The 25,940-nt window shown below is 37.6% G+C and overlaps 1 protein-coding gene across 1 annotated transcript in view; it reads right to left on the bottom strand.

The window, feature by feature from the left end:
* Positions 1-25,940, bottom strand: part of LOC124612243 — a 179,550-nt gene that overhangs the window by 42,546 nt on the left and 111,064 nt on the right. Inside the window, exons 13-16 of the mRNA XM_047140318.1 lie at positions 16,449-16,601; positions 11,761-11,959; positions 10,772-10,926; positions 5,076-5,361 (exon numbers count right to left, since the gene is read on the bottom strand). Coding sequence (XP_046996274.1) covers positions 5,076-5,361; positions 10,772-10,926; positions 11,761-11,959; positions 16,449-16,601 — 793 coding nt within the window. The remainder of the gene's footprint in view (positions 1-5,075; positions 5,362-10,771; positions 10,927-11,760; positions 11,960-16,448; positions 16,602-25,940) is intronic.

Here is a 25,940-nt window from a genome sequence, read left to right as displayed (position 1 = left end):
CAAACAACACGTTATTTTCTCACTTTGTTTCGGTTATATCCATAATAACTTCATTGTATTTCTCTGATTAAAGTACTCATGACAATCCAGTCATAAGCAAGAAATAAAATGTAGTTTTATGATACCGAACTTGAATAATCATAAATATACTACTACCTATTTCATAACATTTGACTCCTTCGTTTTGAGCTTCTTATCTGGCTACCTGACGAAAATTTATGTGCTTTATCTCGTTGGAATTGCAGCAATGTTTACTTTTATCTGGTGTACTAATATCACTTTTTAGTTGAAAAGGGGTGACATCTGCAGTAATATTTACAAGAAAGCTCTTTTGTGCATGTTTTGGCGAGTGTCAACCTTGGAGAGACACAGAAGCCAGGTCACAATTATGTTAACAGTATAAAGAGAAACCATTGTCTACTTGAAGGCAGTTTTTGTTGTTTTCTGAATAGTGAGTCTGTCTTAATACGAGGGGCGTTTGAAAAGTTTGTGCAAAGCCCGAGAGATGGCACCACTGGCGCATGTCGAGGTCATGTTTAGTTAGTAGCATCTTTGGAAAGAACGGACACTGAGTTTCAGCCATATTGGTCTATTTCTTTGTGTTTGGCATTCGTGTGAATCAAGGAAGTTGAGTGATTGTCAAAAAATGGACGGAAAGAATTTTGTGTGGTGATTAAACATTACTTTACGAAAGGCAAAATGTCTCGGGAGACTAAAGAGAAGCTTGATAAACATTACGGTGTCTCTGCACCTTCAATTAGAACAGTTTATAAGTGGTTTCAAAATTTTCAGAGTAGCCATATGGGCACAAGTGATGGTGAACATTCTGGGCACCCTGTGGAGGTTACGACTCCAGAAATCATTGATAACATGATATGGTGATGGATGACAGAAGAGTTAAGGTGCGTGAGATTGATAGTGCTGTGGGCATCTCGAATGAACGGGTACATAATATTTTGCATAAACATTTGGACATGAGAAAGCTATCCACAAGATGGGTTCTGCGATTGCTCATGCTTGACCAAAAACAGAATTGTGTGAAGTGTTGCAAGGATGGTTTGCAGCTGTTCAGGAAGAATCCGCAGGACTTTAAGCATCACTTCATCACTGTGGATGAAACATGGATACATTACTATACTTCTGAGACCAAACAACAATCTAAACAATGGGTTACCAAGGGAGAATCTGCACAAGAAAAGCCGAAGACCACTCCTTCGGCCGGAAAGGTTATGGCGACTGTCCTTTGGTATTCACAAGGAATAATCCTCATTGACTATCTGGAAAAGGGTAAAACTATTACAGGTGCATATTATTCATCATTATTGGACCATTTGAAAACAGAGCTGCAAGAAAAACGCCAGTGATTGGACTGCAAAGAACTCCTTTTCCATCACGACAATGCACCAGCACACACTTCAGCAGTTGTGGTCGCAAAATTAATGGAAATAGGATTCCAACTCATTTCACATCCACCCTATTCTCCAGACGTGGCTCCCTCGGACTACTATTTGTTCCCCAAATTGAAGAAATGGCGGGTGGGACAAAGATTTTATTCAAACGAGGAGGTGATTGCAGCAACCAATAGCTGTTTTGCAGACTTGGACAATTTCTATTATTCGGAAGGGATCAACAAATTAGAACAATGTTGGATGAAGTGTATAAGTCTAAAAGGAGACTATGTTGAGAAATAAAAAAGGTTTACTCCAAACATGTAAGTAGTTTTTATTTTTGCATGAACTTTTCAAGCACCCCTCTTAAAGGTGGATAGATTTACATAGTTTCCCCTATGGCAACACATTTGAGCAAGATGAGAAGTATAAATGGAAGCTCTGTCATTACCTTTCACAGCTATTGTGTTTTTATGGGCATGTTTAAATCATTAGTTTTTTCATTCTGGGCTCGCAGATGCTATGTTACTGGACCTTTTTCCCATTTCAGTGTTCATTGTTGCAGTATCTACATTGGGGCTTCCTGACAGATATGAAACAATCTTGTTGTCATTTGTTGTCGTGTACTCATATGAGACGGCCTTCATGATATAATTACTTGCCTTGTACTTGTGTGAAATTGTGCATCAATTACCAAATTGTGAAAAGTCAATGGTATTTTGTGCCTGTGCTTACTTTGAGGATGAAAAAGAACAGATCAAGGAATTCTGTATCTCAGTCAGTACAGAAAAGAGAAGAATGCCTCAATAGTAAGGAAATTACAAGGAAGCGAATTTCGAGAGCATAGAGAGAATAGGTACTGCTAAGATTTTCAACTACAACATGATTTTTGAGCAGTGTTAAAATCAATAGGATAATACTTGTGATTTTTGTAGTATTCGATCTCTCAATCACTTTTCTAGAGAAGCAGTGAGTGGTGGATGGACTAAGTTTTCTCTTACTTGACTACGTCATTTGATATTTTGATTCTATGTATCTTGCAATGTATAATGTAAAAGCCTGAGGAGGTCTCAGAGTCTTTCAATCTTCGTTCAATGCCTATGTTTATTACTGGAAATAATAGCAATTAAAAGCAAAACAAAAAAATGGTTATGCCTTGTATTTAAAGAGAGAGAGAGAGAGAGAGAGAGAGAGAGAGAGAGAGAGAGAGAGAGAGAGAGAGAGAGAGTTCTGGTGGGCGAATGAAGTTTGCATTCAGCAAGTTTAAACACAGAGTCATAAGAAAGAAAATTCATAACTTATATGTGGAAAAGCAGTTTCCAGCAGCAGCAGGCATATTGGAAAAGTTCAAGACTGAAGTGGAAGACTTTACTGATATGAGTGAAGATTCTGTGAAGTTTGGAAGGTAGGAGATGAGGAAATGGCAGAAGTACAGCTGTGAGGATGGTTCGTGAGTCACGTTTTAGTAGTCCAGTTGGCTGAGCACTTGCCTGTGAAGGACCCGAGTTCAAGCCTTGGCCTGACACACAGTTTTAATTTGCCAGGAAATTTCAGCATGGAAATTATGGCAACAGTAATAAATTAAAAATTTAACAATCCCACAGCTCATAATACAAATAGAAAATAGCTGATCTGCTGCCTGTGTCTATGTAATATGCCTTTATCTGCTTGCTGCCCTTGGAAATGGACAACTTAACATGAAAAATTGAGATATCAAACTTCAGCCTTCACCCTTTAGCACTGGCTATTTGTGGTTTCCAGGTACTACTAAGATCCTCGACTACAACATGATTTTTGAGCAGTTTCAAACATTAAAATAAATGGGAGAATATTGGTGTTTTTTGTATATTCAATCTCTCAATCACTTTTCAAGAAAAGCAGTGAGTGGTGAATGGACTAAGTTTTCTCTTATTTGCCTATTTTATTTGATATTTTGGTTACACATATCTTGAAATCTATAATGCAAAAGTCTGAGAAAGTCTTAGAATTTTTCAATCTTCGTCGATGTCTATATTTATTACTGGAAATAACAGCAATAAAAAAACAAAAATTGTTTATTTTAGGTACCAGTTATTTTGAACAATTTTAACAGCTAAGTTAAAGTGGATACAGAAAAAAATGGTGGGAGGGGGGACTGAAAACTGGTTGTTTCAGAGATAACTGGCATCCCTAACAGGGAGCATGACATACGATGTAATTAACAAAAGTTCAAGCTTTGTGCCCATGCTCTCTTTGCTGTTATAGCTACAATGGTAAGTGCAATCACAGCATCTCACATTTGATGCTATAGTGATGAAATGTCTGCTCTGAAAACAGCAAACATCTGCCTGCAAATAGAAAAAGCTTGTAGCTATAAAGTGTGCAAAGGAAATTATTCTCCTAATCATGGTCTGGCTTCTATGACCCCTTAAGGTTGACACTCAGGGGAAAATGTTCAAAAAAGCATGCTTCCTCTTAAATATTACCACATATGCTGTCCTCATTCCAATTAAACTCTAATATTCACAAATCAAGTAAAGGCAGACACTTAAAGACTATTCTGGCAAAGTACAACACGTCAATGTTCACTGTGTGATGTAATCACAATATGAGCTCCAAGTCAGGGGTCAATCATTACGAAATGGGTAACAGTCACTGGAATCATATGGGTCATTCCGTGTAAAAACACAGATATTTTGGTGGGTCCTAAGGTGAATATTTTAGAATTTAGTCATATTTGGTACATGGATACCTACATGTCTTGATACTAAAACTGCCCCTAGCATTGTCTTAACTCTAATCATTTTTGATAAATTCTGAAGACTCTAGGGCATGTACCTGGTCATTATTCAGGTGCCAATTTCCCTGTTTTCAGATACCTACTACTCACTAATGAGTTTACCTACATGCCTCAATTTTTTTGTGTTGGCCAGTAAGTTGACATAATGTGCAAAAAGTTACATTTTTCATGAAAAATGTTGAAAAACAAACTTTTTCCATGCTGTGCTTTAAAATTGTGATTATGTGTAGCTATCGATGTATGTAGACACCTGGGTCATCTTTGGTTTGACTTGTAAACTGTAATAAGCTGTGGAGTTGGCAGTATGTTGAGTGCTCCCTCTCGTAATGTTGTACGTTGATTATTAATAAAACCTGAAGGAAAGCAGTGTCTGGTGGAATTTCATTGCTAACAACAAAATTTATATTACAGTTTGACAACAGATAAAACTGTATGTATGCAATGTATCTAAGTATTTCGTGATATGTATTGACACATTCCGTTACATTACTTTATGTGTTGCACTTTTATTTCCAGTGACGAGTTAAGGATTTTATATTATTTGAACCCATTGATTTCATAGCACCTTGTAAGCACTTGTAAAGATTTTGTGTGTGTACATAACATTACATTATGCAAGTTTTTCTTAAATATATGGCAGTTAGTGATATACAGAAAGTTCAATTTGTAATGTATTTCATGTGTTCTTCCATTGTTATACAGGCTATCTGATGATGATCTGTAGACCAAAACAGGTTGTATAAAAAAGAAAAACTTGTTCAGCAACTGTTAGTGGCTAATCATGACTTTTTAAAAATAAAATAGCTTTTCATCAGCAAGACAAAACACACCATTCATTAATTTTCAACTGAATACATCCTTACCATCTAAATATGTTACTACCTTACTGCATTAGAAGTACTACTCACCCATCACTGGACCAAGAGAACGTAGAACAGAACCACTATTGTTCGTGAGAACTTTCAGATTCCATGGGTGCTTTGCAAATGGGCTATTCTTTGATACAGGAAACCCATAGCCCCAGCCACTGGAATCAATAGAACCAGAATGGACGCAGACATGTGCCTGCCGGGACACCACATGCTTCCAGAATTCCTGCTCCACTTCAGATGCAAGGGGTTCTGGCTGCTTAAACCACATGGCCATAGTATTCCTTGCAATCCGGTAAAATGCACTGAGAGCCATGCTTCGACCCTGTAAATGGAATATAATAATTTCATCAGAAGACGATAAAATGAATACTACCAAAAAAATCAAAAATTAAAGATACTGCATTATTGTAATTTCACACTTTAGAAAATTTCACTTACAACTATGAAGTTGTGTGTTTGAGTTGGCATGAACGACTGATTCATTCATTCACAAATTGTGTTTTGTAAATCCAAACCATCCAGCATACAAAATGAGTAAGTTATATACAAACACATAGAAAGCACAATTGCAGACTACTTTGCAATTACCAAAAACATGTTAAGAAGGCAGACAACAGTGTACAAAATTATGTATGACAATGGAGAAAAACTTGACAGGAGATATCTTAGAATATGAAATATACATATTGGTGTCCCTTTGGGGCTCCATTTCAGATTCTAGTCATATGGCATGTAAATGCATTCCCTAGGTGCTCTAGACAGTAAGCACCTGATCACTACATACGCCATGACACACCCTGTGTCTACTGCGCAGGCATCTAACCCAATCATACTGAAGAGATTACAAAATTTATTGAATATGAAACAGCTCCCTTAAAGTGGTAACTTAAAAGTTTAACATACAAAAAACAAATATTATTCACTTTAAACATAGTCGTCCAAATAGACAAAAGATGGTAAATGATCAGATTTTGTAAAAAAAAAAAAAAAACCTGTTCAGCAAGTAAATTTTTGAGTATGTACTTAGGTAACTGACTTCCATGGAAGCATCAGGTTGACTATGTCTCCTTAATGGAAAAAAATAATTCCTATCTACAAGTATTAAGGAGATTAGCATCATAGCTTAACTCTTAAATTCTATTTCAAACTAATATCAAAAGGGCTTTCATCAAAAAATAAAAATCCAGAATGGAATGTAACAATACGATGAAAAGGAAAGTTGCTACTCTCTATACAGTGGAGATGCAGACTCGCAGGTAGGCACAACAAAAAGACGGTCACAAACAAAGCTTTAGGCCAGCAAGTCCTTCATCAACAATAGATCACACACACACACACACACACACACACACACACACGACTACAGTCTCAGGCAATTGAAGGTACACTGCGAGCAGCATGATGGGAATGGTGACTGGGTGGGGTAAGGAGGAGGCTGGGGTGGGGAAGGGGACGGGTAGTTGGTTGGGGTGGCAGACAGTGACATGCTGCTGGGGAGTGTGCACGGATGAGGCGGAGAGAGGGTAGGGCAGGGCAGCTATGTGCAGTTGGGAGTTTAGATGGAGGGGGGACGGGCGGGGGTTTAGCGGAAAAGGAGAGAAGTAAAAAGACTTGGTGCGATGGTGAAATGAGGACTGTGTAGTACTGGAATGAGAACAAGGAAGGGGGCTGGATGGGAAAGGACAATGACTAATGAAGGTTGAGGCCAGGATGGTTACAGAAACGTATGATATACTGCAGGGAAAGTTAGCACCTGTACAATCCAGAAAAGCTGGTGTTAGCGGAAAGGATCCATATGGCACAGGCTGTGAAGCAGTCATTGGAATGAAGGATGTCATTTTTGGCAGCATGCTCAGCAACAAGGTGGTCCACTTGTTCCTTGGCCACAGTTTGTCGGTGGCCATTCATGCAGACAGACAGCTTGTTGGTTGTCATGCCCACATAGAATGCAGCACAGTGGTTGCAGCTTAGCTTGTAGATTACATGACTGGTTTCACATGTAGCCCTGCCTTTGAAAGGTTAGGTGATGTTTGTGACCGAACTGGAATAGGTGGTGGTGGTGATGGTGGTGGTGGTGGGAGGATGTACGGGACAAGTCTTGTATCTAGGTCTATTACAGGAGTATGAGCATTAAGGGGTTGTGTAGGGATGGACGAGTATATTGTTTAGGTTCGGTGGACAACAGAATACCACTGTTGGAGGGGTGGGAAGGATAGTGGGCAGGACATTTCTCATTTCAGGGCATGATGAGAGGTAGTCGAAACCCTGGCAGAGAATGTAATTTAGTTGCTCCAGTCCTGGGTGGTTCTGAATTATGAGGGGAATGATCCTCTGTGGCTGGATGGTGGGACTTTCCCAAAGTCCCACCATCTGGCCACAGATGAGCATTCCCCACGTAATTCGGTACCACCCAGGACTGGAGCAACTATCAATTGGAGAATACTGTAAAAACACTTATCTGTGGATACAAATAATGCTGTAATTTGTACTTTATTGAGACTGCCCAAGGATGTAAATTTGCATGTTATGAGGGGGGGTGGGGGGCGAGAGAGAGAGAGAGAGAGAGAGAGAGAGAGAGAGAGAGAGAGATTGCTGATCTACTAACATTGATAGTTGCGGACATTACATCTTCATTACATATACAGGTAACTAGTTCGAAAACTGCCAATGTTTTTGCTCTTATATTACTCATCTGCTGCTTTTATGTACTGCTTCACTTTAAGCATTTCTGTAAATTTACTGGTTTCAGAGAACTCTATAAGCTATTTATACACTGAAAACACTGGAACAGGCATTATGTAATATTCTTGCTGCACACTTCTGTACAATGACTTTTTTGACCTGAATTGCTTCATCCTCTACAATTATGCCATGTGGCAGTATTGAGTGAAAGTATGCAACATATGAAAGCAATCTTGTCCACAAGTAAACATAATGAGAGAAATTATTAAGTTTAGGTTACATTATCCAAGTGCTTTCGTCATCACAGTTTATTACCTACCTGAATGGATGGGAATTTCACACGTGGAGATTCATTTGAGCCCTTTATCACTATACTTTTGTCATCATCAACCATCACCAATTTTGAAGGATTTTTCAACATCTACATACATACTCCGCAATCCACCATATGGTGCGTGGCGGAGGGTACCTCATACCACAACTAGCATCTTCTCTCCCTGTTCCACTCCCAAACAGAACGAGGGAAAAATGACTGCCTATATGCCTCTTGTAATTCTTTTAAACAGGTGAAGTACAGGAGTGGGCCAAGTTCAGAACCTTGTATATTTAATGTTTCCCCCTTTCAAATGATTGTATGTGGACATTTACACCTCACTGTTTTCAGTGAAAGAGCATCAGGAATTCGGGTGAGGGGACTACACTGATTCATGTCTAAAAAATTCAACAGAAGACACTCTAAGAAAACATTTAATATAGTGACTTGTGGTCAGTCATTGTGAACTCTAACCCATATGAATATCTGTTGTCTGGTTGTTTCCCTATTAATAGCAGCCTTATCTAGGTAAAAAGGAGTCACAGCTGTACGAAGAAAACTGATCACCTCATTACTCATGAACATTCTACACCTGACCACCATTCATACTGATACTGAATTCATGGTGACTGCTGAAGAGTATATGCAAACAGGGCAAAGTGAACACTTCTCCTTCTGTTGTAGTCACAACAGAATAGTCAATTCATACTGATACTGAATTCATGGTGACTGCTGAAGAGTGTATGCAAACAGGGCAAAGTGAACACTTCTCCTTCTGTTGTAGTCACCTGATCTAACAGCATGCACACAAAGAACCTGAGTATTCTATATTTGTGGACTAATACCTTTTACAGGTTCTTCTAATGAATGAGCATGTGCATTAATGCCCACTGTGGGTATATTTTATTTACATTTTTCTCAAATGTTAACTCTGTACAACAGCAGTGCAGTGCATCAAACTTTGTTTTGTCTCTATTGGAGAAAGGTATTTAGTTTGAATCGGGAAGCAAAGAAAAAAAATTGTAGACAAATCTGTTGGTGCCCAGGGTGGGAGGGGGTGTGTAACGCTGGAAATGCATATCCTCCTATTTCCATCTATTGTACTATAATTTTTCCCCTTGTTTTGTTACCTCAAGATATGACATTTCTGTGTCTTTATATATTGTAATTGTTTTACTATTTGTATATATATGCATTTATGTCGATTTATAATTGGTTTGTTTTGTGAATATTATTTGTATTTATACGCTGGGTCTGGCCTAGGGAAAACTATGCTATCGAACGAATACATCGATAAGTCATGTGGAGAACCAAAGTGTTTAGATTCTTTGGTAGTGTTAACTCTGTCGCGTGGAGTGCGGGCAGAGGGGGAGTCTGGCTGGGGTGGTGCAGTGGAGCAGGTGTGTAGTGTGACGCTCCCGCGAGTTGCCGCGCTTTCGGGGTTGGGCAGCATGTAATTGCACTCGACTTGCTATGATAGTTTCTGACACGGTGTCGTGGACGGGAAGCATTAGCTGGCGCACATCAAGAGCCCTTTTCGCCTGGTGACCGTGTCGAGAAGAAGGCGCGCCAACATCCAGCTTCTGCAATAGGGACGGCCGACAATGAGTGACTGTCGCCACCTCCTCGATCGACGGCTTCAAACCTTCAATCAACCAACAAGGAAGACTGGAAGCACGTAAAGTTTTAGAACTGTATGGCAGACCTCAGATTTTCAAACTGTTCCATTTTCATAACTAAATTACAGCAACGTAGCATGAACCTTTGTTGCTCATCGTCCCAATTGCATTACCACGCACGGTCTCTTCCTTTTCCGGAATGAACCCGAGAGTCCTTGAAATTCAAACGCCAGCATCATTCGATTTCACTGCCTTAATTTCAGAGTTCAGTTAAGGTATTCATAGCTGCCTACAATATTTAGATTACACAAGCACAAATTAAGAGTGCGAGTTTTGTTACCGTATTTTAGCTTACCTGTGACTGCAGCTCAGCTTGGTACGTACTAAATTTTACTATTGTTAATTGTTCAGAATCATTTAACTCAAGTTCAAAGTTAAATCTCTTATTTCTAAATTGCGTAGATTCAAGTAGCTTTTGAAATGATTGTTGAGGTAGTCCAAGACTAACCGTATTTTACTGAATTTCGATGTGCTTCAGAAAGAAAGCTCACTATTAACTTCAGTCACTAAATTAACTTTCGATTTTCCGGTTTTATTAGTTCTTTTGCTAAATTAAGTCAGAGTGTAGCGAAATTTATTACTTCTGACAAACTTTCGGTTTTCACACTACACGTGTCAACCTTCAGTTGCCACGCTTCTAGTGCTAATTATATGTGTAATAACCTTTCTTTTTCAGTTACTATAGTAATTGTCCTTAGGACTGGCAACCGTAATTTCCCCCAAATCTCAAATATCTAATTACCGCTAGTTAATTGTTAACGTAACAGCCGCACATTTACTTTCTTTATTAACTTTACCCCTTTTCAAAATTAATTTCCACCAGTTTCATTAGCATTTTTCTTTTCATTTAGATGTAACCCTTTCCTCCCTCTTTACCGACAGATTAACTTCGGTGACGATTGCTTTTCCCAAATTTCCATTAGGTACACGCGGTTTAATTTTTCACTATCATTAAGGTCGATAAGTGAGGGGGAGGTTACAGGTGGGTGGGGACACACACACACACACACACACACACACACACACACACACGCACACACACACACACACACACCTACCTTTACAATACATTCTTCATTTTCATCACTTGTATCTCCATCTGACGAATCATCTTCATGCGTGCCTGTACTTGACGTATTATCTGGTACGGGTAAACGACTTTCTCGGAGTGCCCATTCTTTCTCCACTTCCTCAAACAATTTCTCTCGTTCACCTATATAGCAAAAACAACTTTATTACATAAAACTTGCTGTTCTTACTTAGGTATCATAATTTCAGTTATGGAGACAATTTATACTAATAAAACAGCAGATAAACTATGGAATGAATAAAGGCGATGAGCCATTGTGAAGAGAAGGGGCTAAGCAGTAGATGCATATATATAAGCAACTGAAAGCTGTAGTTTAGCTTTTAAAATGATGTATTTCTGCTGAGCAAGTTGCATCCACAAAGACAGACTAAAAATACAATACATGTTGCAGATAGAAATGTTTTCAAGTCAGATGCAAGTGGCATATGAAGCATATGTACAACTTCACTGGTATTGACATACCTGGGGAAAATCTAAAAAAAAAGGCTGCGAAACTATATTTTTCTCTACTTCTAAGGGATTCTTTTGCCAAATACTTGGCACTCTGCCTCCCGAAAGAAAGTATTAGCCAACAATTCCGTTTCACTGTTGTTTTATACTTTTACATCACGGTGGTGCATGGAACTAAAGTAAGTCAACTGAAAGAAATTTGCCTTGGACAATTCTACATAAATAATATCAGATACACGCAGGAAGTTTAGGACGAATACAAAAATTTGGAAAAAAACTACAAAGCCAAGCAATAATTAATTAAAAATGTTAAAAACATATGGGGAGGAAGCCAGCTGAGCAAACAAACGAAATGGAGAATAGTGGGATTTTAAGGTCACAGAGTCTGAGTATTTGACAGAACACAACCTCTAGAATACTGGCAAGCATTCAATTTGCATAAACATGAAATTTGGCATTCTATGCGGAGTGACTTAATGCAATGGAATTTGAATGTGTTAGGAATACCTGGAGACAATGTGTCATATGGAAGTAGATATTTGCAATATATATCATCCAACTTTGTAACCCTGTCTTGTGCTGCTTTCGGTATTTTCATTCCATCAGCAACTCGCTGCCATTTCTTCTTTTCAATCACTTCCTTCAGTCCACCAAAACTTTGTACTGTCTGATACAACCTTGGCAGGTCTACTTCCATACCTCCGACCTACAATAATAATAATAATAATAATAATATTTTAAAAGACTTTTGAAGTAACTCATAATAGCAGTTCCCAGTCAAAACTTAAAAAGGTCAGGTCAGCAAAATGTTTATATTGCATTTTTATTTTTAGTAGCATCGTTGTCAGTTAGCTTCTATTTTCATCAGAACACGGTTGCAATTGTGCTGAAAATGTGATGAAGACACAATGTTATTATGAATGTTACAGTAGTTTAATGCATATGGTTGTAATGAAAGACATGGAATGCAACAAAGAAACTACATCATCATGGCAGAGAACACTGAAAATTAAAACAAAACATGTATGGTTTACACAGAGAATTTCCAATTGTCAGATCAGATGTATTGTAAAGTAGCCAACTGAGACAAATATGCAGTTAAGCTTTTGGTTAACTATAAGTTTTTTTTTTCTTTCGAATAACCCATTTGGAGGGTATGATGAATCAACTTTGGCTACTCTTCACTGTATTAGATTTCTTCAGTTTCCAAATTTCCTTCATCCTTTTAGAGTGTTGTTCCCTTTCTTCTTGAGTCCACTTTCGTCTAGTTATTTTTTTTCTCTCCTGAAATTCTGCCTTTTGAACTGCCTTTCTGAAATGTGTTCTGTTTTCTATTGTGTCTATTGTAACTCCAGCATTTTCAATGTCCTTTTCAGTCTCTATGAACCATGCTGGCTTGGATTTGTAGCTATTGAGTAATGTGAATATCTGCTTGGTTAGTCTGTTGTTATCCATTCTGAATATATGTCCAAAAAACTGTAGTCTCCTCTTCCTCATTACATCAGTTAGTTTCTCCGTTTTCAGATATAGCTCTCTGTTTGGTCTTAACCTGTATTCAGCATTATCGTTTCTTTTAGCTCCCAGTATTTTCCTTAAAATTCTTCTTTCGACCTTCTCTAGTTTCTCAAGATCCCCATTTCTTGTTAGTTTAAGTGTTTCTGCCGCATAGAGAGCTTCAGGTCTGGCCACTGTTTGGTAGTGTCTTAATTTCATGTTCCAGGACAAGGATTTTTTATTATAAACGTTTTTGGTCATACGAAACACTCTTTCCATTTTGTGCACTCTAGTTTCTATAGCTATCTTTTCTTTGGCATTGTATGTAATCCGCTCTCCTAGGTATTTAAAGGAATCTGTTTTGTGTATTGTGTATTGTGTTGTTGTCAACTGCAATATTTTGAGGAGCATCACAGATGTTTGTCATAAACTTTGTTTTTTCATAGGATATTTGTAGTCCTACTTTGGCTGCTTGTTTTTGTAGTTCTCTTACTTGTTCTTGGGCATTGTCTAGTGAATCTGTAATCAATGCCATGTCATCTGCGAAGGCTAAACAGTCGACAGTGATCTTGTTTGGATTTCTCCCTAGTTGAATCCCTTTAGTATTGATGGCCTTCCTCCATTCTCGAACTACCTTCTTCAAGACACAATTGAAAAGCAGAGGTGACAGACCATCTCCCTGTCGAACACCTGACTTTATTTCAAACGATTTTGAGAGCTCTCCCCTAAATTTTACTTTCGATTTTGTATTTGTCAAAGTACCTTTAATTATTGCAGTTGTTTTAGCATTGAGTCCCAATTCTTTTCAGATATCAAGCAGTGTATTTTTGTCAATTGAATCATAGGCTTTTTTAAAATCCACAAAAGTAATTACATATTTTAAGTTCCTGATTTTCCTCATTTCTATTATGTTCTTTAAATTTAGTATTTGTTCTGCACATGACCTTCCCTTCCTAAATCCAGCCTGATACTCTCCTAGCTGTTTGTTAAGTATCTCTTCTGCTCTTTTTAAAAGCGCCTTAGACAAGATCTTATAGGTCCTATAGGGGAGATTCCCCTATAATTGCTAGGATCTGTTTTCTTCCCTTTTTTATGTAGTGGATGTATTAATGCAGATGTCCAGTCTGGTGGTAATCTGTGTGTTGTCCAGATTTCTTTTAGTATTTCTGATAGACACTGTATCATGTTGTCACTAGAGTACTTCCATAGTTCAGCAACTATATTATCCTCTCCAGGGGCTTTATTATTTTTAAGCTGTTTTATGATTTCTTTTATTTCTTCTGTGGTTGGCGGCTTGGAGTCTGGTGGTGTTGGGTTTACAATATTGAAATTAAATTTTTCTTTCGGTGGATAACAGTTATGTAGTTCTTCAAAATATTCAGCAAGTATTCTACAGTTCTCTATGCTATTGTATGCAGTTTTCTGCGTTTTTGGGTCCGTGAAAAATAGACTAGGAGGAGAGTATTTCTTTAAGTTACTTTTGAAGGTTTTGTAAAAGTCCCTAGCATTGTTCTGTTTGAAGTTGGAGTCTATTGATGCTAGTTGGTCTTTTATGTATTGAACTTGGATCTTTTTAAGGCCTTTTGAAGCTTGCTTCCGGGCTTCTTTTAGGGAGTTCCTATTTTTATCATTTTTGTTGGCATTCCAAATGTTCCATGCTCGTCGTCTTGTTAGGATTAGTTTGTCACACTCATCATTCCACCAGGCATGTTTCCATTTTTTGGTAAGGAGAATGGTTTCTTCTGCTGTCTGTACTATATCTTTTTGAAGTTGTTCCCATGTTTTAGGTGTTTTCTTTTCCAAAAGTGTCCTGAAATTGTGTTCCTTGGTTAATTTCTGAGTGTCAAACTTTTTAGGTTGATATTCGCTCTTTCTTTTATATATTGGTCTAATTTTGAATTTAACGACAGATAGATAGTGATCTGAATCTAAACTTGCACTCTTAGCGACTTTTACATTGAGTATCTCTGATGCAGACAGTCTGCTTATAGCAACATGGTCAAGTTGTTTCTCCCCACAGACTGGATTCGGGGATACCCATGTAGTTTGTTTTCTAGGAAGTTTTTTGAAATATGTAGACTTTAGAACTATGTCATGTTCTCTGCATAAACTAATAAGTCTTTCTCCATTTGCATTGGTTCTTTTATGTGCAGGGAATTTGCCTACTATGGACTGGTGATGACGTTCTTTGCCGATTTGAGCATTAAAGTCTCCCAACAATATTATTGTGTTTTTGGATGAAATCTGGTCTAAGGTGTTTGACAGTTCCTGCCAAAAAATTTCTGTTTGTTCTTTTTGTGTTCTGTTTTTCTCATTTGTTGGTGCATGTGAGTTTACAATGGTATACAGTTTGTTTACTGATTTGTAGGTTAATGTTGAAAGCCTTTCATTGACAGATTTAAATTCTACTATCGAGTTTAATATATTTTGGTTTACAATGAATCCTGTTCCAAATTGGGGTACATTCTTCATAACTCTTTTTCCTGGCTTCCCTTTGAAGATTCTGAATCCCTCTGAATCAAATGAATGTTCATCAGTATACCTTGTTTCTTGGAGTGCAGTTATCATTATATTTTTCTGTTTTATAAAATTTATTAACGTTTTAAGTTTTCCTGTTTTTAGAAGTGAGTTTACGTTGAACGTTGCCAAGTAGTTTATATTTTTGTGTTTAATTTTATTTGTTGCTTGCTTAAGGCAGGTTTCAGGATGCTCCGACTCATCCTTCACACATTGCTGTAGGCCCCCAGAATCCGAATGCCTACTTTTAATTTCCTTAGAAATTGGAGATTGGTTACTCCCTGGGGTAAAATCTCTTACAAGGTGCGTATCCATTGTTGATTGTTTGTTGGGTTAGGGGAACAAGTCCCCTAAGGATTCTACTCGAGGTTATTAGCTCCGAGGAATGGTTTTCAGCCGCACCACTGGTGGACAGACGCTGACCACTCAGCCGCTTGTTTCAAGACAGACGCGAAGTGGATTTTTTTCTTTGGTTGCCTCTTCTGCTAGTTCCGCCGTACCGAGAACTATTCCCTCCGCCTTCACTACCATTGAGGTCTTCACTGTAGTCCTAGCAAGGACCCCTTACAAGGTGCTATCACCCGGGCCAGGTGAACCTTGGTTTTTTAACGAGGTTGTTACTCCTCCCCCTCCTCCTTCCTCACCTCTTGTATGGTGAGGCCCTGGGCTTGGGACCGGCGTAACTATAAGTTTATGATATTAATATCAAAGTCAATACATAGTTTAAATCTCTTTTTCCTCATCAGATTTTTTATCTGCTGATTACATACAAGAAATTTGCAAAATGAGTTCCCATATACATTTGGATTCCAAGATTCATTATCTATGCATGCGGTTATAAGTTGAGCACATGGAAAACACATTTTCAAAAACAAATTATTTAATATTCAGAAACTTAGTTTCTTACAAACTAAAACACGAGCTCTCTCATAAACTACTATATATTGTAAATCCAATGGTTAGAACCGCTTGAAAGAGCTCAACATGGGCTCATCTGTATGTTGTACATATTATGCGTTAATAAATTACTTAAATTCAGTGGGACACTCAATTCAAAAAGAAATTGTGATACAGCTTTGAAACTGGTTAACTGAACAAGTTGTTCCATACTTAAAAGTTAAAAGGAATCTCCAAAATTTTGATTGTACATTCATAAGTTATTACACGTGGTCAACAACACTCACCCAAGGAGGATTGTTCAAGAGTATGCTTTGAGTGGCCAAGTATTTTTTAATTGCCATCATTTCTCTTACATTTGGTCCCCAACGATGCAACATTTTATGAACATACTGGTTATAGGCTGTAAATCTCATTTCATCGGAAACTTTGCATTCCGGCTGAAAAAAATAACAACAGAAAGTTAGTACCATCATAGAATAAAAAAAGAAAGAGCTAGAGAAATGTAATACAATACTTCCACTTAAACTACATCAGCGACAATAAAAAACATTAGTCCTGTGTCGACTCACACAAAAACAAACTTATGAGCAATCTTCCCCGCCACCCTTTCTCTCTCTCTCTCTCTCTCTCTCTCTCTCTCTCTGTGTGTGTGTGTGTGTGTGTGTGTGTGTGTGTGTGTGTGTGTGTGTGTGCGCACCCTCTTCCTTCCCCCAGTTTCAGACAGGTGTCTGCAACTTGACACGTCTTCTTTACGGTGAGAAGCACTCTATCTTGTTGATAATCCTACCTGGCGTTTCCACTGCTAGAAAACATACATTTCTGTTGAAAAGGTGCAACTTACAGTACTTGTAAGCATACCCAACTGGTTACAAAAATGTGATGCCAGTACAGGGGCCAGTGTCAAAATTAAGCCACAGTCAAACAGTACCTCAAGATCTAGTGTGGGAAGTGGCCAAGTTTTAAGCAAACCACTGCGTGGGGTAGCCATACGGTCTGAAATGCCTTGCCATGGTCCGCTTTCCAACCACTGCTTCCCAGTCATGCCCCTAGACTTTTACAACTGCCATCTGGTTTCTGTACAAATTGTAAATAGCCTTTCGCTCCCTGTATTTGACCCTGCCACCTTCAGAATTTCAAAGAGAATATTCCAGTTAACAGTGTCAAAAGCTCTGTGTAAGTCTCCAAATGCTAGAAATGTGGGTTTGTCTTTCCTTACTCTATCTTTTAAGAAAAGTCATAGGGTCAGTACTGCCTCAGTTGTTCCAACATTTCTACAAAATCCGAACTGATCTTCCCCAAGGTCGGCTTCTACCAATTTTTCCATTCATCTGTAAAGAATTCATGTTAGTATTTTGCAGCCGTGACTTATTAAAGTGATAGTCCAGTAATTTTCACATCTGTCAACATCTGCTTTCTTTGGTATTGGAATTATGACATTCTTATTAAAGTCTGAAGGTATTTCACCTGACTCATACATCCTGCTCACCAGATGGTAGAGTTTTGTCATGGCTGGGTCTCCCAAGGCTATCAGCAGTTCTAATGGAATGTTGTCTACTTCTACGCCCCTGTTTTGACTTAGGTCTTTCAGCACTCTGTCAAATTCTTCACGCAGTATCATATCTCCCAATTCATCTTCATGTACATCCTCTTCCATTTCCATAATATTGCCCTCAAGTACATTGCTCCTGTATAGACCCTCTATATACTCCTTCCATCTTTCTGCTTTCCCTTCTTTGCTTAAAACTGTTTTCCACCTGAGCTCTTGATATTCATACAAGTGGTTCTCTTTTCATCAAAGGTTTCTTTAATTTTCCTGTAGGCAGTATCTATCTTACCCCTAGTGATATATGCCTCTACATCCTTAAATTTGTCCTCTAGTCATCCCCGCTTAGAAAATTTGCACTTCCTGTTGATCTCATTTTTGAGACATTTGTATTCCTTTTCACCTGCTTCATTCACTGCATTTTTGTATTTTATCCTTTCATCAATTAAATTCACTATCTCTTCTGTTACCCAAGGATTTCTACTACCCCTCGTTTCTTTACCTACTTGATCCTCTGCTGCCTTCACGATTTTATCTCTCAAAGCTACCCATTCTTCTTCCACTGTATTTCCTTCCCCTGTTCTTGTCAACTGCTCCCTAATGCTCTCTCTGAAACTCTCTACAACCTCTGGTTCTTTCAGTTTATCCATTTTCCATCTCCTTAAATTCTTACCTTTTTGCGGTTTCTTCTGTTTTAGTCTACAGTTCAAAACCAATAAATTGTGGTCAGAATCTGTATCTGCTCCTGGAAATGTCTTCCAATTTAAAACCTGGCTCCTAAATCTCTGTCTTACCACTATATAATCTATCTGAAATCTTCCAGTGTCTCAAGGTCTCTTCCACACATACAACCTTCTTTCATGATTCTTAAACCAAGTGTTAGCTATGATTTAAGTTATGCTCTGTGCAAAATTCCACCAGGTGGCTTCCTCTTTCATTCCTTACCTCATTCCATATTCACCTACTATTTTTCCTTCTCTTCATTTTCCTATATTGAATTCCAGTTCCCCATGATTATTAAATTTTCATCTACCCTCACTATCTGAATTTCTTTCATCTCATCACACATTTCTTTAATCAGATCATCATCTGTGGAGCTAGTTGGCATATAAACTTGTACTACTGTAGTAAGCACAGGCTTCATGTCTATCTTGGCTACAATAATGCGTTCAGTATGCTGTTCGTAGTAGCTTACCTGCGATCCTATTTTTTTTTATTCATTATTAAACACACTCCTGCATTAACCCTATTTGATTTTATATTTATAGCCCTGTATCCGCTGACCAGAAGTCTTGTTCCTCCTGCCACCAAACTTCTCTAACTTCCACTATATCTAACTTTAACCTATCCATTTCCAATTTTAAATTTTCTAACTTACCTGCCTGATTAAGGGATCTGACATTCCATGCTAGGATCCATAGAACGCCAGTTTTGTTTCTCCTGATAACGACGTCCTCCTGAGTAGTCCCTGCCCGGACGTCTGAATAGTGGACTATTTTACCTCCGGAATATTTTACACAAGAGGTCGCCATCATCATTTAATCATACACTTCGATTATACACACAGTGTACAATCGAAGTATTCGATAGTAATCACCAGAGGTTTGAGCACAACCACCCCACTGTTTCATGAGTCAAAGGATTCCCTGTTCCCAGAATTCCTGTGTCTTTGATCTTAATCATCATGGTACAATAATTATGCCCTCCGCCCCATGTACAATGTGCATTTTATTAATGGTCTGCTTGATTTCCTCACTGCATTTAAGAGCTGTTCATAAAAACTGTGGCTTTAAGCAACTAGTTATTAAGTAAATGTTATTAAGAATGGCATGTGAGAAAAATTGTTGCAGACTAGGCATGCATAGTCAGATGCAAACATAAGCCAACCCTGCAAAATATTAAAACAGAAAATTAATAGGTTTTTGGAACAAAGAAGTAATGTTTTTATGGGTGTTAACAGTTACTCCAGTTTGCAAATATTTCAAGAATATAGAATATAACACATCCAGCTGCTTTCGTGGAGTAATTTTGTGATTCTTTCCCAAAGGCATGCCCTGAAGGGCAAAAGGTCAAAATATGTGTAAATTATTTGAAAGATGGATCACATATACAGTGAAGCGAAGCCTCCAAAACATATAACACTTTCCAAGAATTTGATAAGGAATTTTGGTGTGAATAATAGTGTCAAAGCTTCCAGCAGAAAACTGGAGTTGAATTAAAGCTGCTGCCTATAAAAGATTGAAATAAAGGAACAATGAGTAGCTATTTTCAGTATCACTGGGATAAAAACACACATCTGCATGATCTGGTAAAGAATCGAGATTCCGCGAAAGACTTGCTATAATGCTGCACCATGACTGTGAAGAGGTATTGTGTTTGATGCTCGATCACATGGAAGTCATTAACGATGAGTGCTGAATGCAGGAACGAAACCAGAATAATTGATGCGACCAAAATTTTGGGTACGCAGCATGACTAACACTACAATAATCATAACCAACAATGTAATTACAGCTTATAGGTAGAAGAAAATTATAGGCAGACAGATAATCGGTACGTGAATGAACAACACCAACAATATGAAGGACATTCTCAGTCACACTATGATGAACAAAGGTGTGATAGGTCACCTGAAAAATCAAATAATGATCAACAGACACAAGTGCATCATTACTTGGAAAACTAAGTTCAGTTTGGAATAAGATCCAATTCAAAACAACGCAGCCACAGAATTTGTCATGCTACCTCATATGACTATGGACATGACATGAGAGAAGATTTATTGTGAGAGATTGAAGTAATTATGGACAATGTCTTAATGGCTATTATACCAGTTCATATCTGTGGGTTAAATTTATAATTTACTCGCTGAGAAATGCAGCATTGTCCAGTTGGAATATATGGCATGGCAGATGGCATGAGCACCATTCTAGATATGAGATGCATACAGATGTATATCTCATCAAGGATATTATGAATGCATTCAGATTTGATGTCGGTTATCTGATTCGAGATTTGTGAGCGAAGACACTGAGTCGCATTGCTTCATTAACATTTGCTTTTTGTTCCTCACTTTTGTCACATTCTTGTGCGCATTTTTGTAAGTGTTGCTTTTCTTTCTTCTTCCATTTCGTTTCTTCATGCTAGTTTTCTTCATTGGGAGCTCACATAAGAGCGTGTGAACATAGTTTTATGCTTCAGCATGTTGTCTGGAAATGAAATTATGTACTGAGTAATACTAAATCATCCACAGTAACTAATAGAAGTATGATAAGGATATACCCTAAAAGAATAATGCAAAAAAAGAAAAAGCAAAGTGAGTGACAAAAATGCACTAAATTATGAAAAGGATTGTACTCATGAAGGATAAGCAAACTGTTTATTCGAAATCACTATAGTCTACCATTTGAGTATTCATTTGTTAGTTACGTCTACCATTCGATTATTCATTTGTTAGTTACAAGTATTTTTGTCTTTGAGTCTATCTGGATTTTTTCCTGTGTATCTCTGTTCATCATCGGTAAAGTGTGATTGATGAAAATGCACTGAGAGATTAAAAATTGATCTATTTGATATTACACAGTGATTAAAGTCTGAATGATGAAACGACGCAATCATCATATTACGTTGGACAACTGATACAATAAACGCATTTTCACATGTGCGGTAAAGTTCCTAAGTCACACACTATACAGGGGTTTTCCTAAAAGTATTTACTGCTCCATATTTCGTGGATTTTTGCTTGTCACATTCGCCCACTGCCACGCACCATGGCCAAATTCTCTTACTAACAGCATGAGACCAAGGGCTGTCTACCACCACAAAGACAAGTGGGTGGCAAAGTGTGGTCATGGAGAAAAGTCTGTCAATATGTATACTCACTAGCCTTTGTTATATAGACAAAGAAGAAGATGGAAAATGACAGTCAACTGACTACAGTCTCACATAAATAACAGCAATAATTATGCAGCATTGTTATTTCTGGTCTTTCCAGCAAATAGTGTGAGAATTATTAGTGTGATTAAAAATAAAAGTAAACCCATAACTGAGCAGATATTTTTAAAGTTTTCTGTTGACAGTAGAGAATTTGAACATGAATGTTGATATTTCCATCTTTATTTGTTAATTTCTTGATTGGCAATGCCTGGCTTATGAAATACAAGTGTAGATTGGATTTCACAAGCAGTAGATTAATTATTAAAGGTAGCAGAGGAGAGATGATAGTATATTTTAAAGGGTGCTCTAGAAGATGTTGACACTCCGAGTGTAAAAGAAAAATATATTGATGTACGAGAAAATGAAGTTGAAGCTCAAGTCAGTGTGGTTAATTATGCTGATACGCAGGTCATTGCAGTTGAGGAAAATGAAGACACGAATCTGATTCTGTCTGTAAACGCAAAATTACATATTACGGATCATGAATGTTTAAAGGCAGACCTTATCTTACTCTGTCAATACAGTGTGAAGCTGTGAAATGAGAAAGCAAAAGAAAGCTGTAACAAGGAATCACTGAGCAGTCAGATTGCAACTATTGTAATCCCATCTATGTAGTTAGAAAAAAAAATAATAATAAAAAAAATGCATCAGTCAGATTGGTTTTGGATGCACATGCTGTTCACAAAATTATACTTGTATAACAACATCAGACACAGAATCTAGAAGAACTATTACGGAGATTTAAAGGCATCAAATATTTAACAAATTTCAAGTTAAAAAGCAGTTTTTGGCAGCTGGAATTGATGAAGCTAGAGGAGGATACAATGCCATTCAAAATAATGGCACAGATTATCAGTCCACAATAATGTCATGCAGCCTGAATGTGTCATTTTCACTTTTATGCATTCATTGGATAAAGTTTTAGACGAAAAGTTGCTGCAAAAGGTAGTCATCTGCAATGATGATATTTTAATTGGAAGCAAAACTTGGGAAGAGCACCTTGATCCCGTGAAAGAAGTATTAGAAACATGTAAAATATCAAATATTATCATCAGTGTGGATAAAACTAAATTGGGCAGAAACAATTAAAATTCTTGGGACACATTATAACGTCAGATGGAACTGGGCCAGATCCGGAGAAACTGAAAGCTGTAAGAATGTTTGGAATGCTGAAATGCGGGAAACAACATAAAAGCATTTTGGGATTCTGTGGAAATTATCGTTGATTCCTTGAGATTACTGTCTCACTAATGAAGTTACTGAAGAAAGACATAATCTGGATATGGTCAGAGGAATGATGATCCAATTTCGATTTTATCAAGTCAAAATTATGTCAAGCTAAACCGTGACACCATCCGGATTTAGCAAAGGAATTTTTCACGGACTGACAGTAGCAATACACCATAGGTATTGAGGTGTATGAAATACATGGCAAAACAGACCATCATACAAATGCATCTGCAAATCGCTCCTTAAATCTATGAGGAAGTACATAGTTACCAATCGTGAACCTCTAATGATTGTCTGGGGATTTCAGAAATTTCACTTTTACCTACTTGGAAGAAAAACCATTATCTTCACAGACCACAAGACCTTAACTTTCTTAACGAGCTGTCGCTGAATGCACAACCATAACATGCTGGGGATTAAGTTTACAAGAATTTGATTATGAAAGCTTTTTGCCACTCCAAGTCAGTATTTTTGACACATTGTCACATCTTACTGATTATGTAGGAGAGACAGACAGTGCACATCTGTTACAGTGAGATATACACATTAATTTCATCAAGGGTGTTGGAGGAGAGTAGTTATCAAGAAATTACTATGCAATATGTTGGCAGAACAAGGTGCAGATGAAGTGTTAAAGCAAGTGAAAACTTTGTATGATGACCCAGATCACTCCAACTCTACTGTAGTGAAGAACAAGCAATATTATCAAAAACAGCAGACTATTTTGTACCAATGATCCAGTCTTAATTCTGACTAGTGGAGATTATTTATACCACAACATGCAACAGATGATGATAAATAATAGATACACACATTTTGGCCCAAGTAAATGCATTATGAAATTGCATGAATATAATTCATTTAATAACATGGCAAAAACAGTTTTTGTGATATCAAAACTGTGTGACTTTGTGTTAGAAAATAAAGGTTTCAACTGAGTAGCATAGAGGATATATCAATAGTAAAATACTTGACAAACCTGGCCCCAGTGCTTTCAGCTGATCTCTATGAATCAGTGCCAAGAGCTAAAGGCAATTTTATGCACAGTATGCACAATTTGTTTGTCTTTATCCTTTGCATAATGCACAGCATGTTTGTCTCAACACAAATGCAGAATGCTCAAGAAATTGAAAGATTATTTTCTGAATATGACGAAACCAGAATGCATCCTCAGCGATAATGGCTCACACCTTAGATCAAAATTATGGAAGTTTCATGGAGAATCAAGCCATAAAGAAAATTTTAATTTCCACTTATTGTCCAGCTTTGAATCCAATAGCGTGAATTATGTGAGAATGTGGAAGATTATTTCATGCATACTATGACAAATATCATAGGAAGTGATAAGCAAACCTTCACAACTTCAAAACAGCAATGAGCATTTTAAGTATGACACCACGCACAGTTTTATGCAATCAAAAGTAGCCCAGTATTTTTGAACAGTATGTAACTTATCCATAAAAAAACTGATATCCCACATGATGAAATGTTGCAACAAGTTTTAAGCTCCACAAATGAGAAAGCTAATGTTCACAAGTAGAGCCATCATGAAGTAGTGACACCTCTAATACACAAAGTGAGTGAGTGGATTCTTGTCAAATTTCATACAAAATCTTCCAAGGTGAAACATGAATTTAAGGAATTTAATCATCACGTTGGCCCCTTTGCAATCAAAATGACTGTGCATCTATTTGCACACAAAAGCAATTCAGGCAAATTTATGGATTCCAGCACACAGAGAATATTACACTGTACTACAGATGTTGAAATGTGGGTGTAGAGTTTTTCACTTAAATGGACAATACTATGGAACTGTAACTATTTTCTACTGTATAGGATTTTTTATGCGTAGAAGAAGATTATTTGTGTGTGTGCATTGTTCTTCATCTTACAGACAGTGACTGATCTGATGGAGACATCACAACAGTGCAGTTTTATACAAATTGTGTGTGTGTGTGTGTGTGTGTGTGTGTGTGTGTGTGTCAGAACTTATTGAAGCAAGCGTTTTAACAGCAAAAACTGCAAGAAAAGAATAACACATTCACATGATTGTGTATTTTCTTTTTTATTACTGCTGGTATCAACTGTCTATTTTTTATGTACCTGAGCCACATACACAGCCATAGAAGCAACGTAGCAGAGATTTGATTCTGCAGCTACGTCATCGCAAAGGTGCACCACAGTTAGCAGTGTTCTTTGATGATTAGAGTTCACCACCTTCATGTCCATTCTATCCCCTCCGCTTTGGCAGTGTCCACCAATGTCCGCCAACACTGACCTTTCAACATTGATACACTCTGAATGCTTTGCAGAGCAGTTGTCAATGCATCATGTCATTAACCAAAATGAATTTTAATCACCTCAACTTAACCTTAACTTTGCTGTTCTCACATGCGTTTTCACAGTCTGCCTAAGATATTAGCTTAACAACTACCAATAAAGTACACACTAGAAGATGTCTTGTACGTTTGTTCTGATGAAGAACACTTTCAATTATATTATTGTTTGATTGCTAATTTATGCACGTACTACATGACATTTCTCCCCTGTTCAATGGTTTTATGAGTACGTTCCTACATTTCCAATCCATCTTGCAAATATTTCTATGTTGTTTATATTTATATATGTGCAATTACTTTACTTGACAGGTTAGGCCAACTTATAGTTTCTGATCATTCAACTATATGCTCTGCCAGTATTTTTAGTTTGTGAATAACATTTTATTAAATCAATCAAGGTGTCCCCCCCCCCCCTTCTGCATGAGACTCATTGAGGCTCTGGAAGGTACCGACAGGGATGAGGAGCCATGTTGACACCAGTGCCATGGCCAGCTGTGCTAGGTTTCTCAGTTGAGAATCCATGGCATGAGAGCCCAATCAATGTGGTCCCACAGAATCTTAATCGAGTTTAAATCTCAGTGGTCAGGGGAATATAGTAAATTCATTCTGATGCTCTTTGAACTAAGTATATAGACTGCGAGCTATGTGACACAATGCATTGTCCTGCTGGTAGATGCCATTGCGCTGAGGAAAAACAAACTGCATGCAGGTGTGGCCATGGTTCCCAG

This window comes from Schistocerca americana, chromosome 4 (genome assembly GCF_021461395.2).
Source record: "Schistocerca americana isolate TAMUIC-IGC-003095 chromosome 4, iqSchAmer2.1, whole genome shotgun sequence".
Classification (NCBI taxonomy): domain Eukaryota; kingdom Metazoa; phylum Arthropoda; class Insecta; order Orthoptera; family Acrididae; genus Schistocerca; species Schistocerca americana.
The sequence above is the reverse complement of the archived record's forward strand: the minus strand, read 5'-3'. Positions and strand labels throughout refer to the sequence as shown.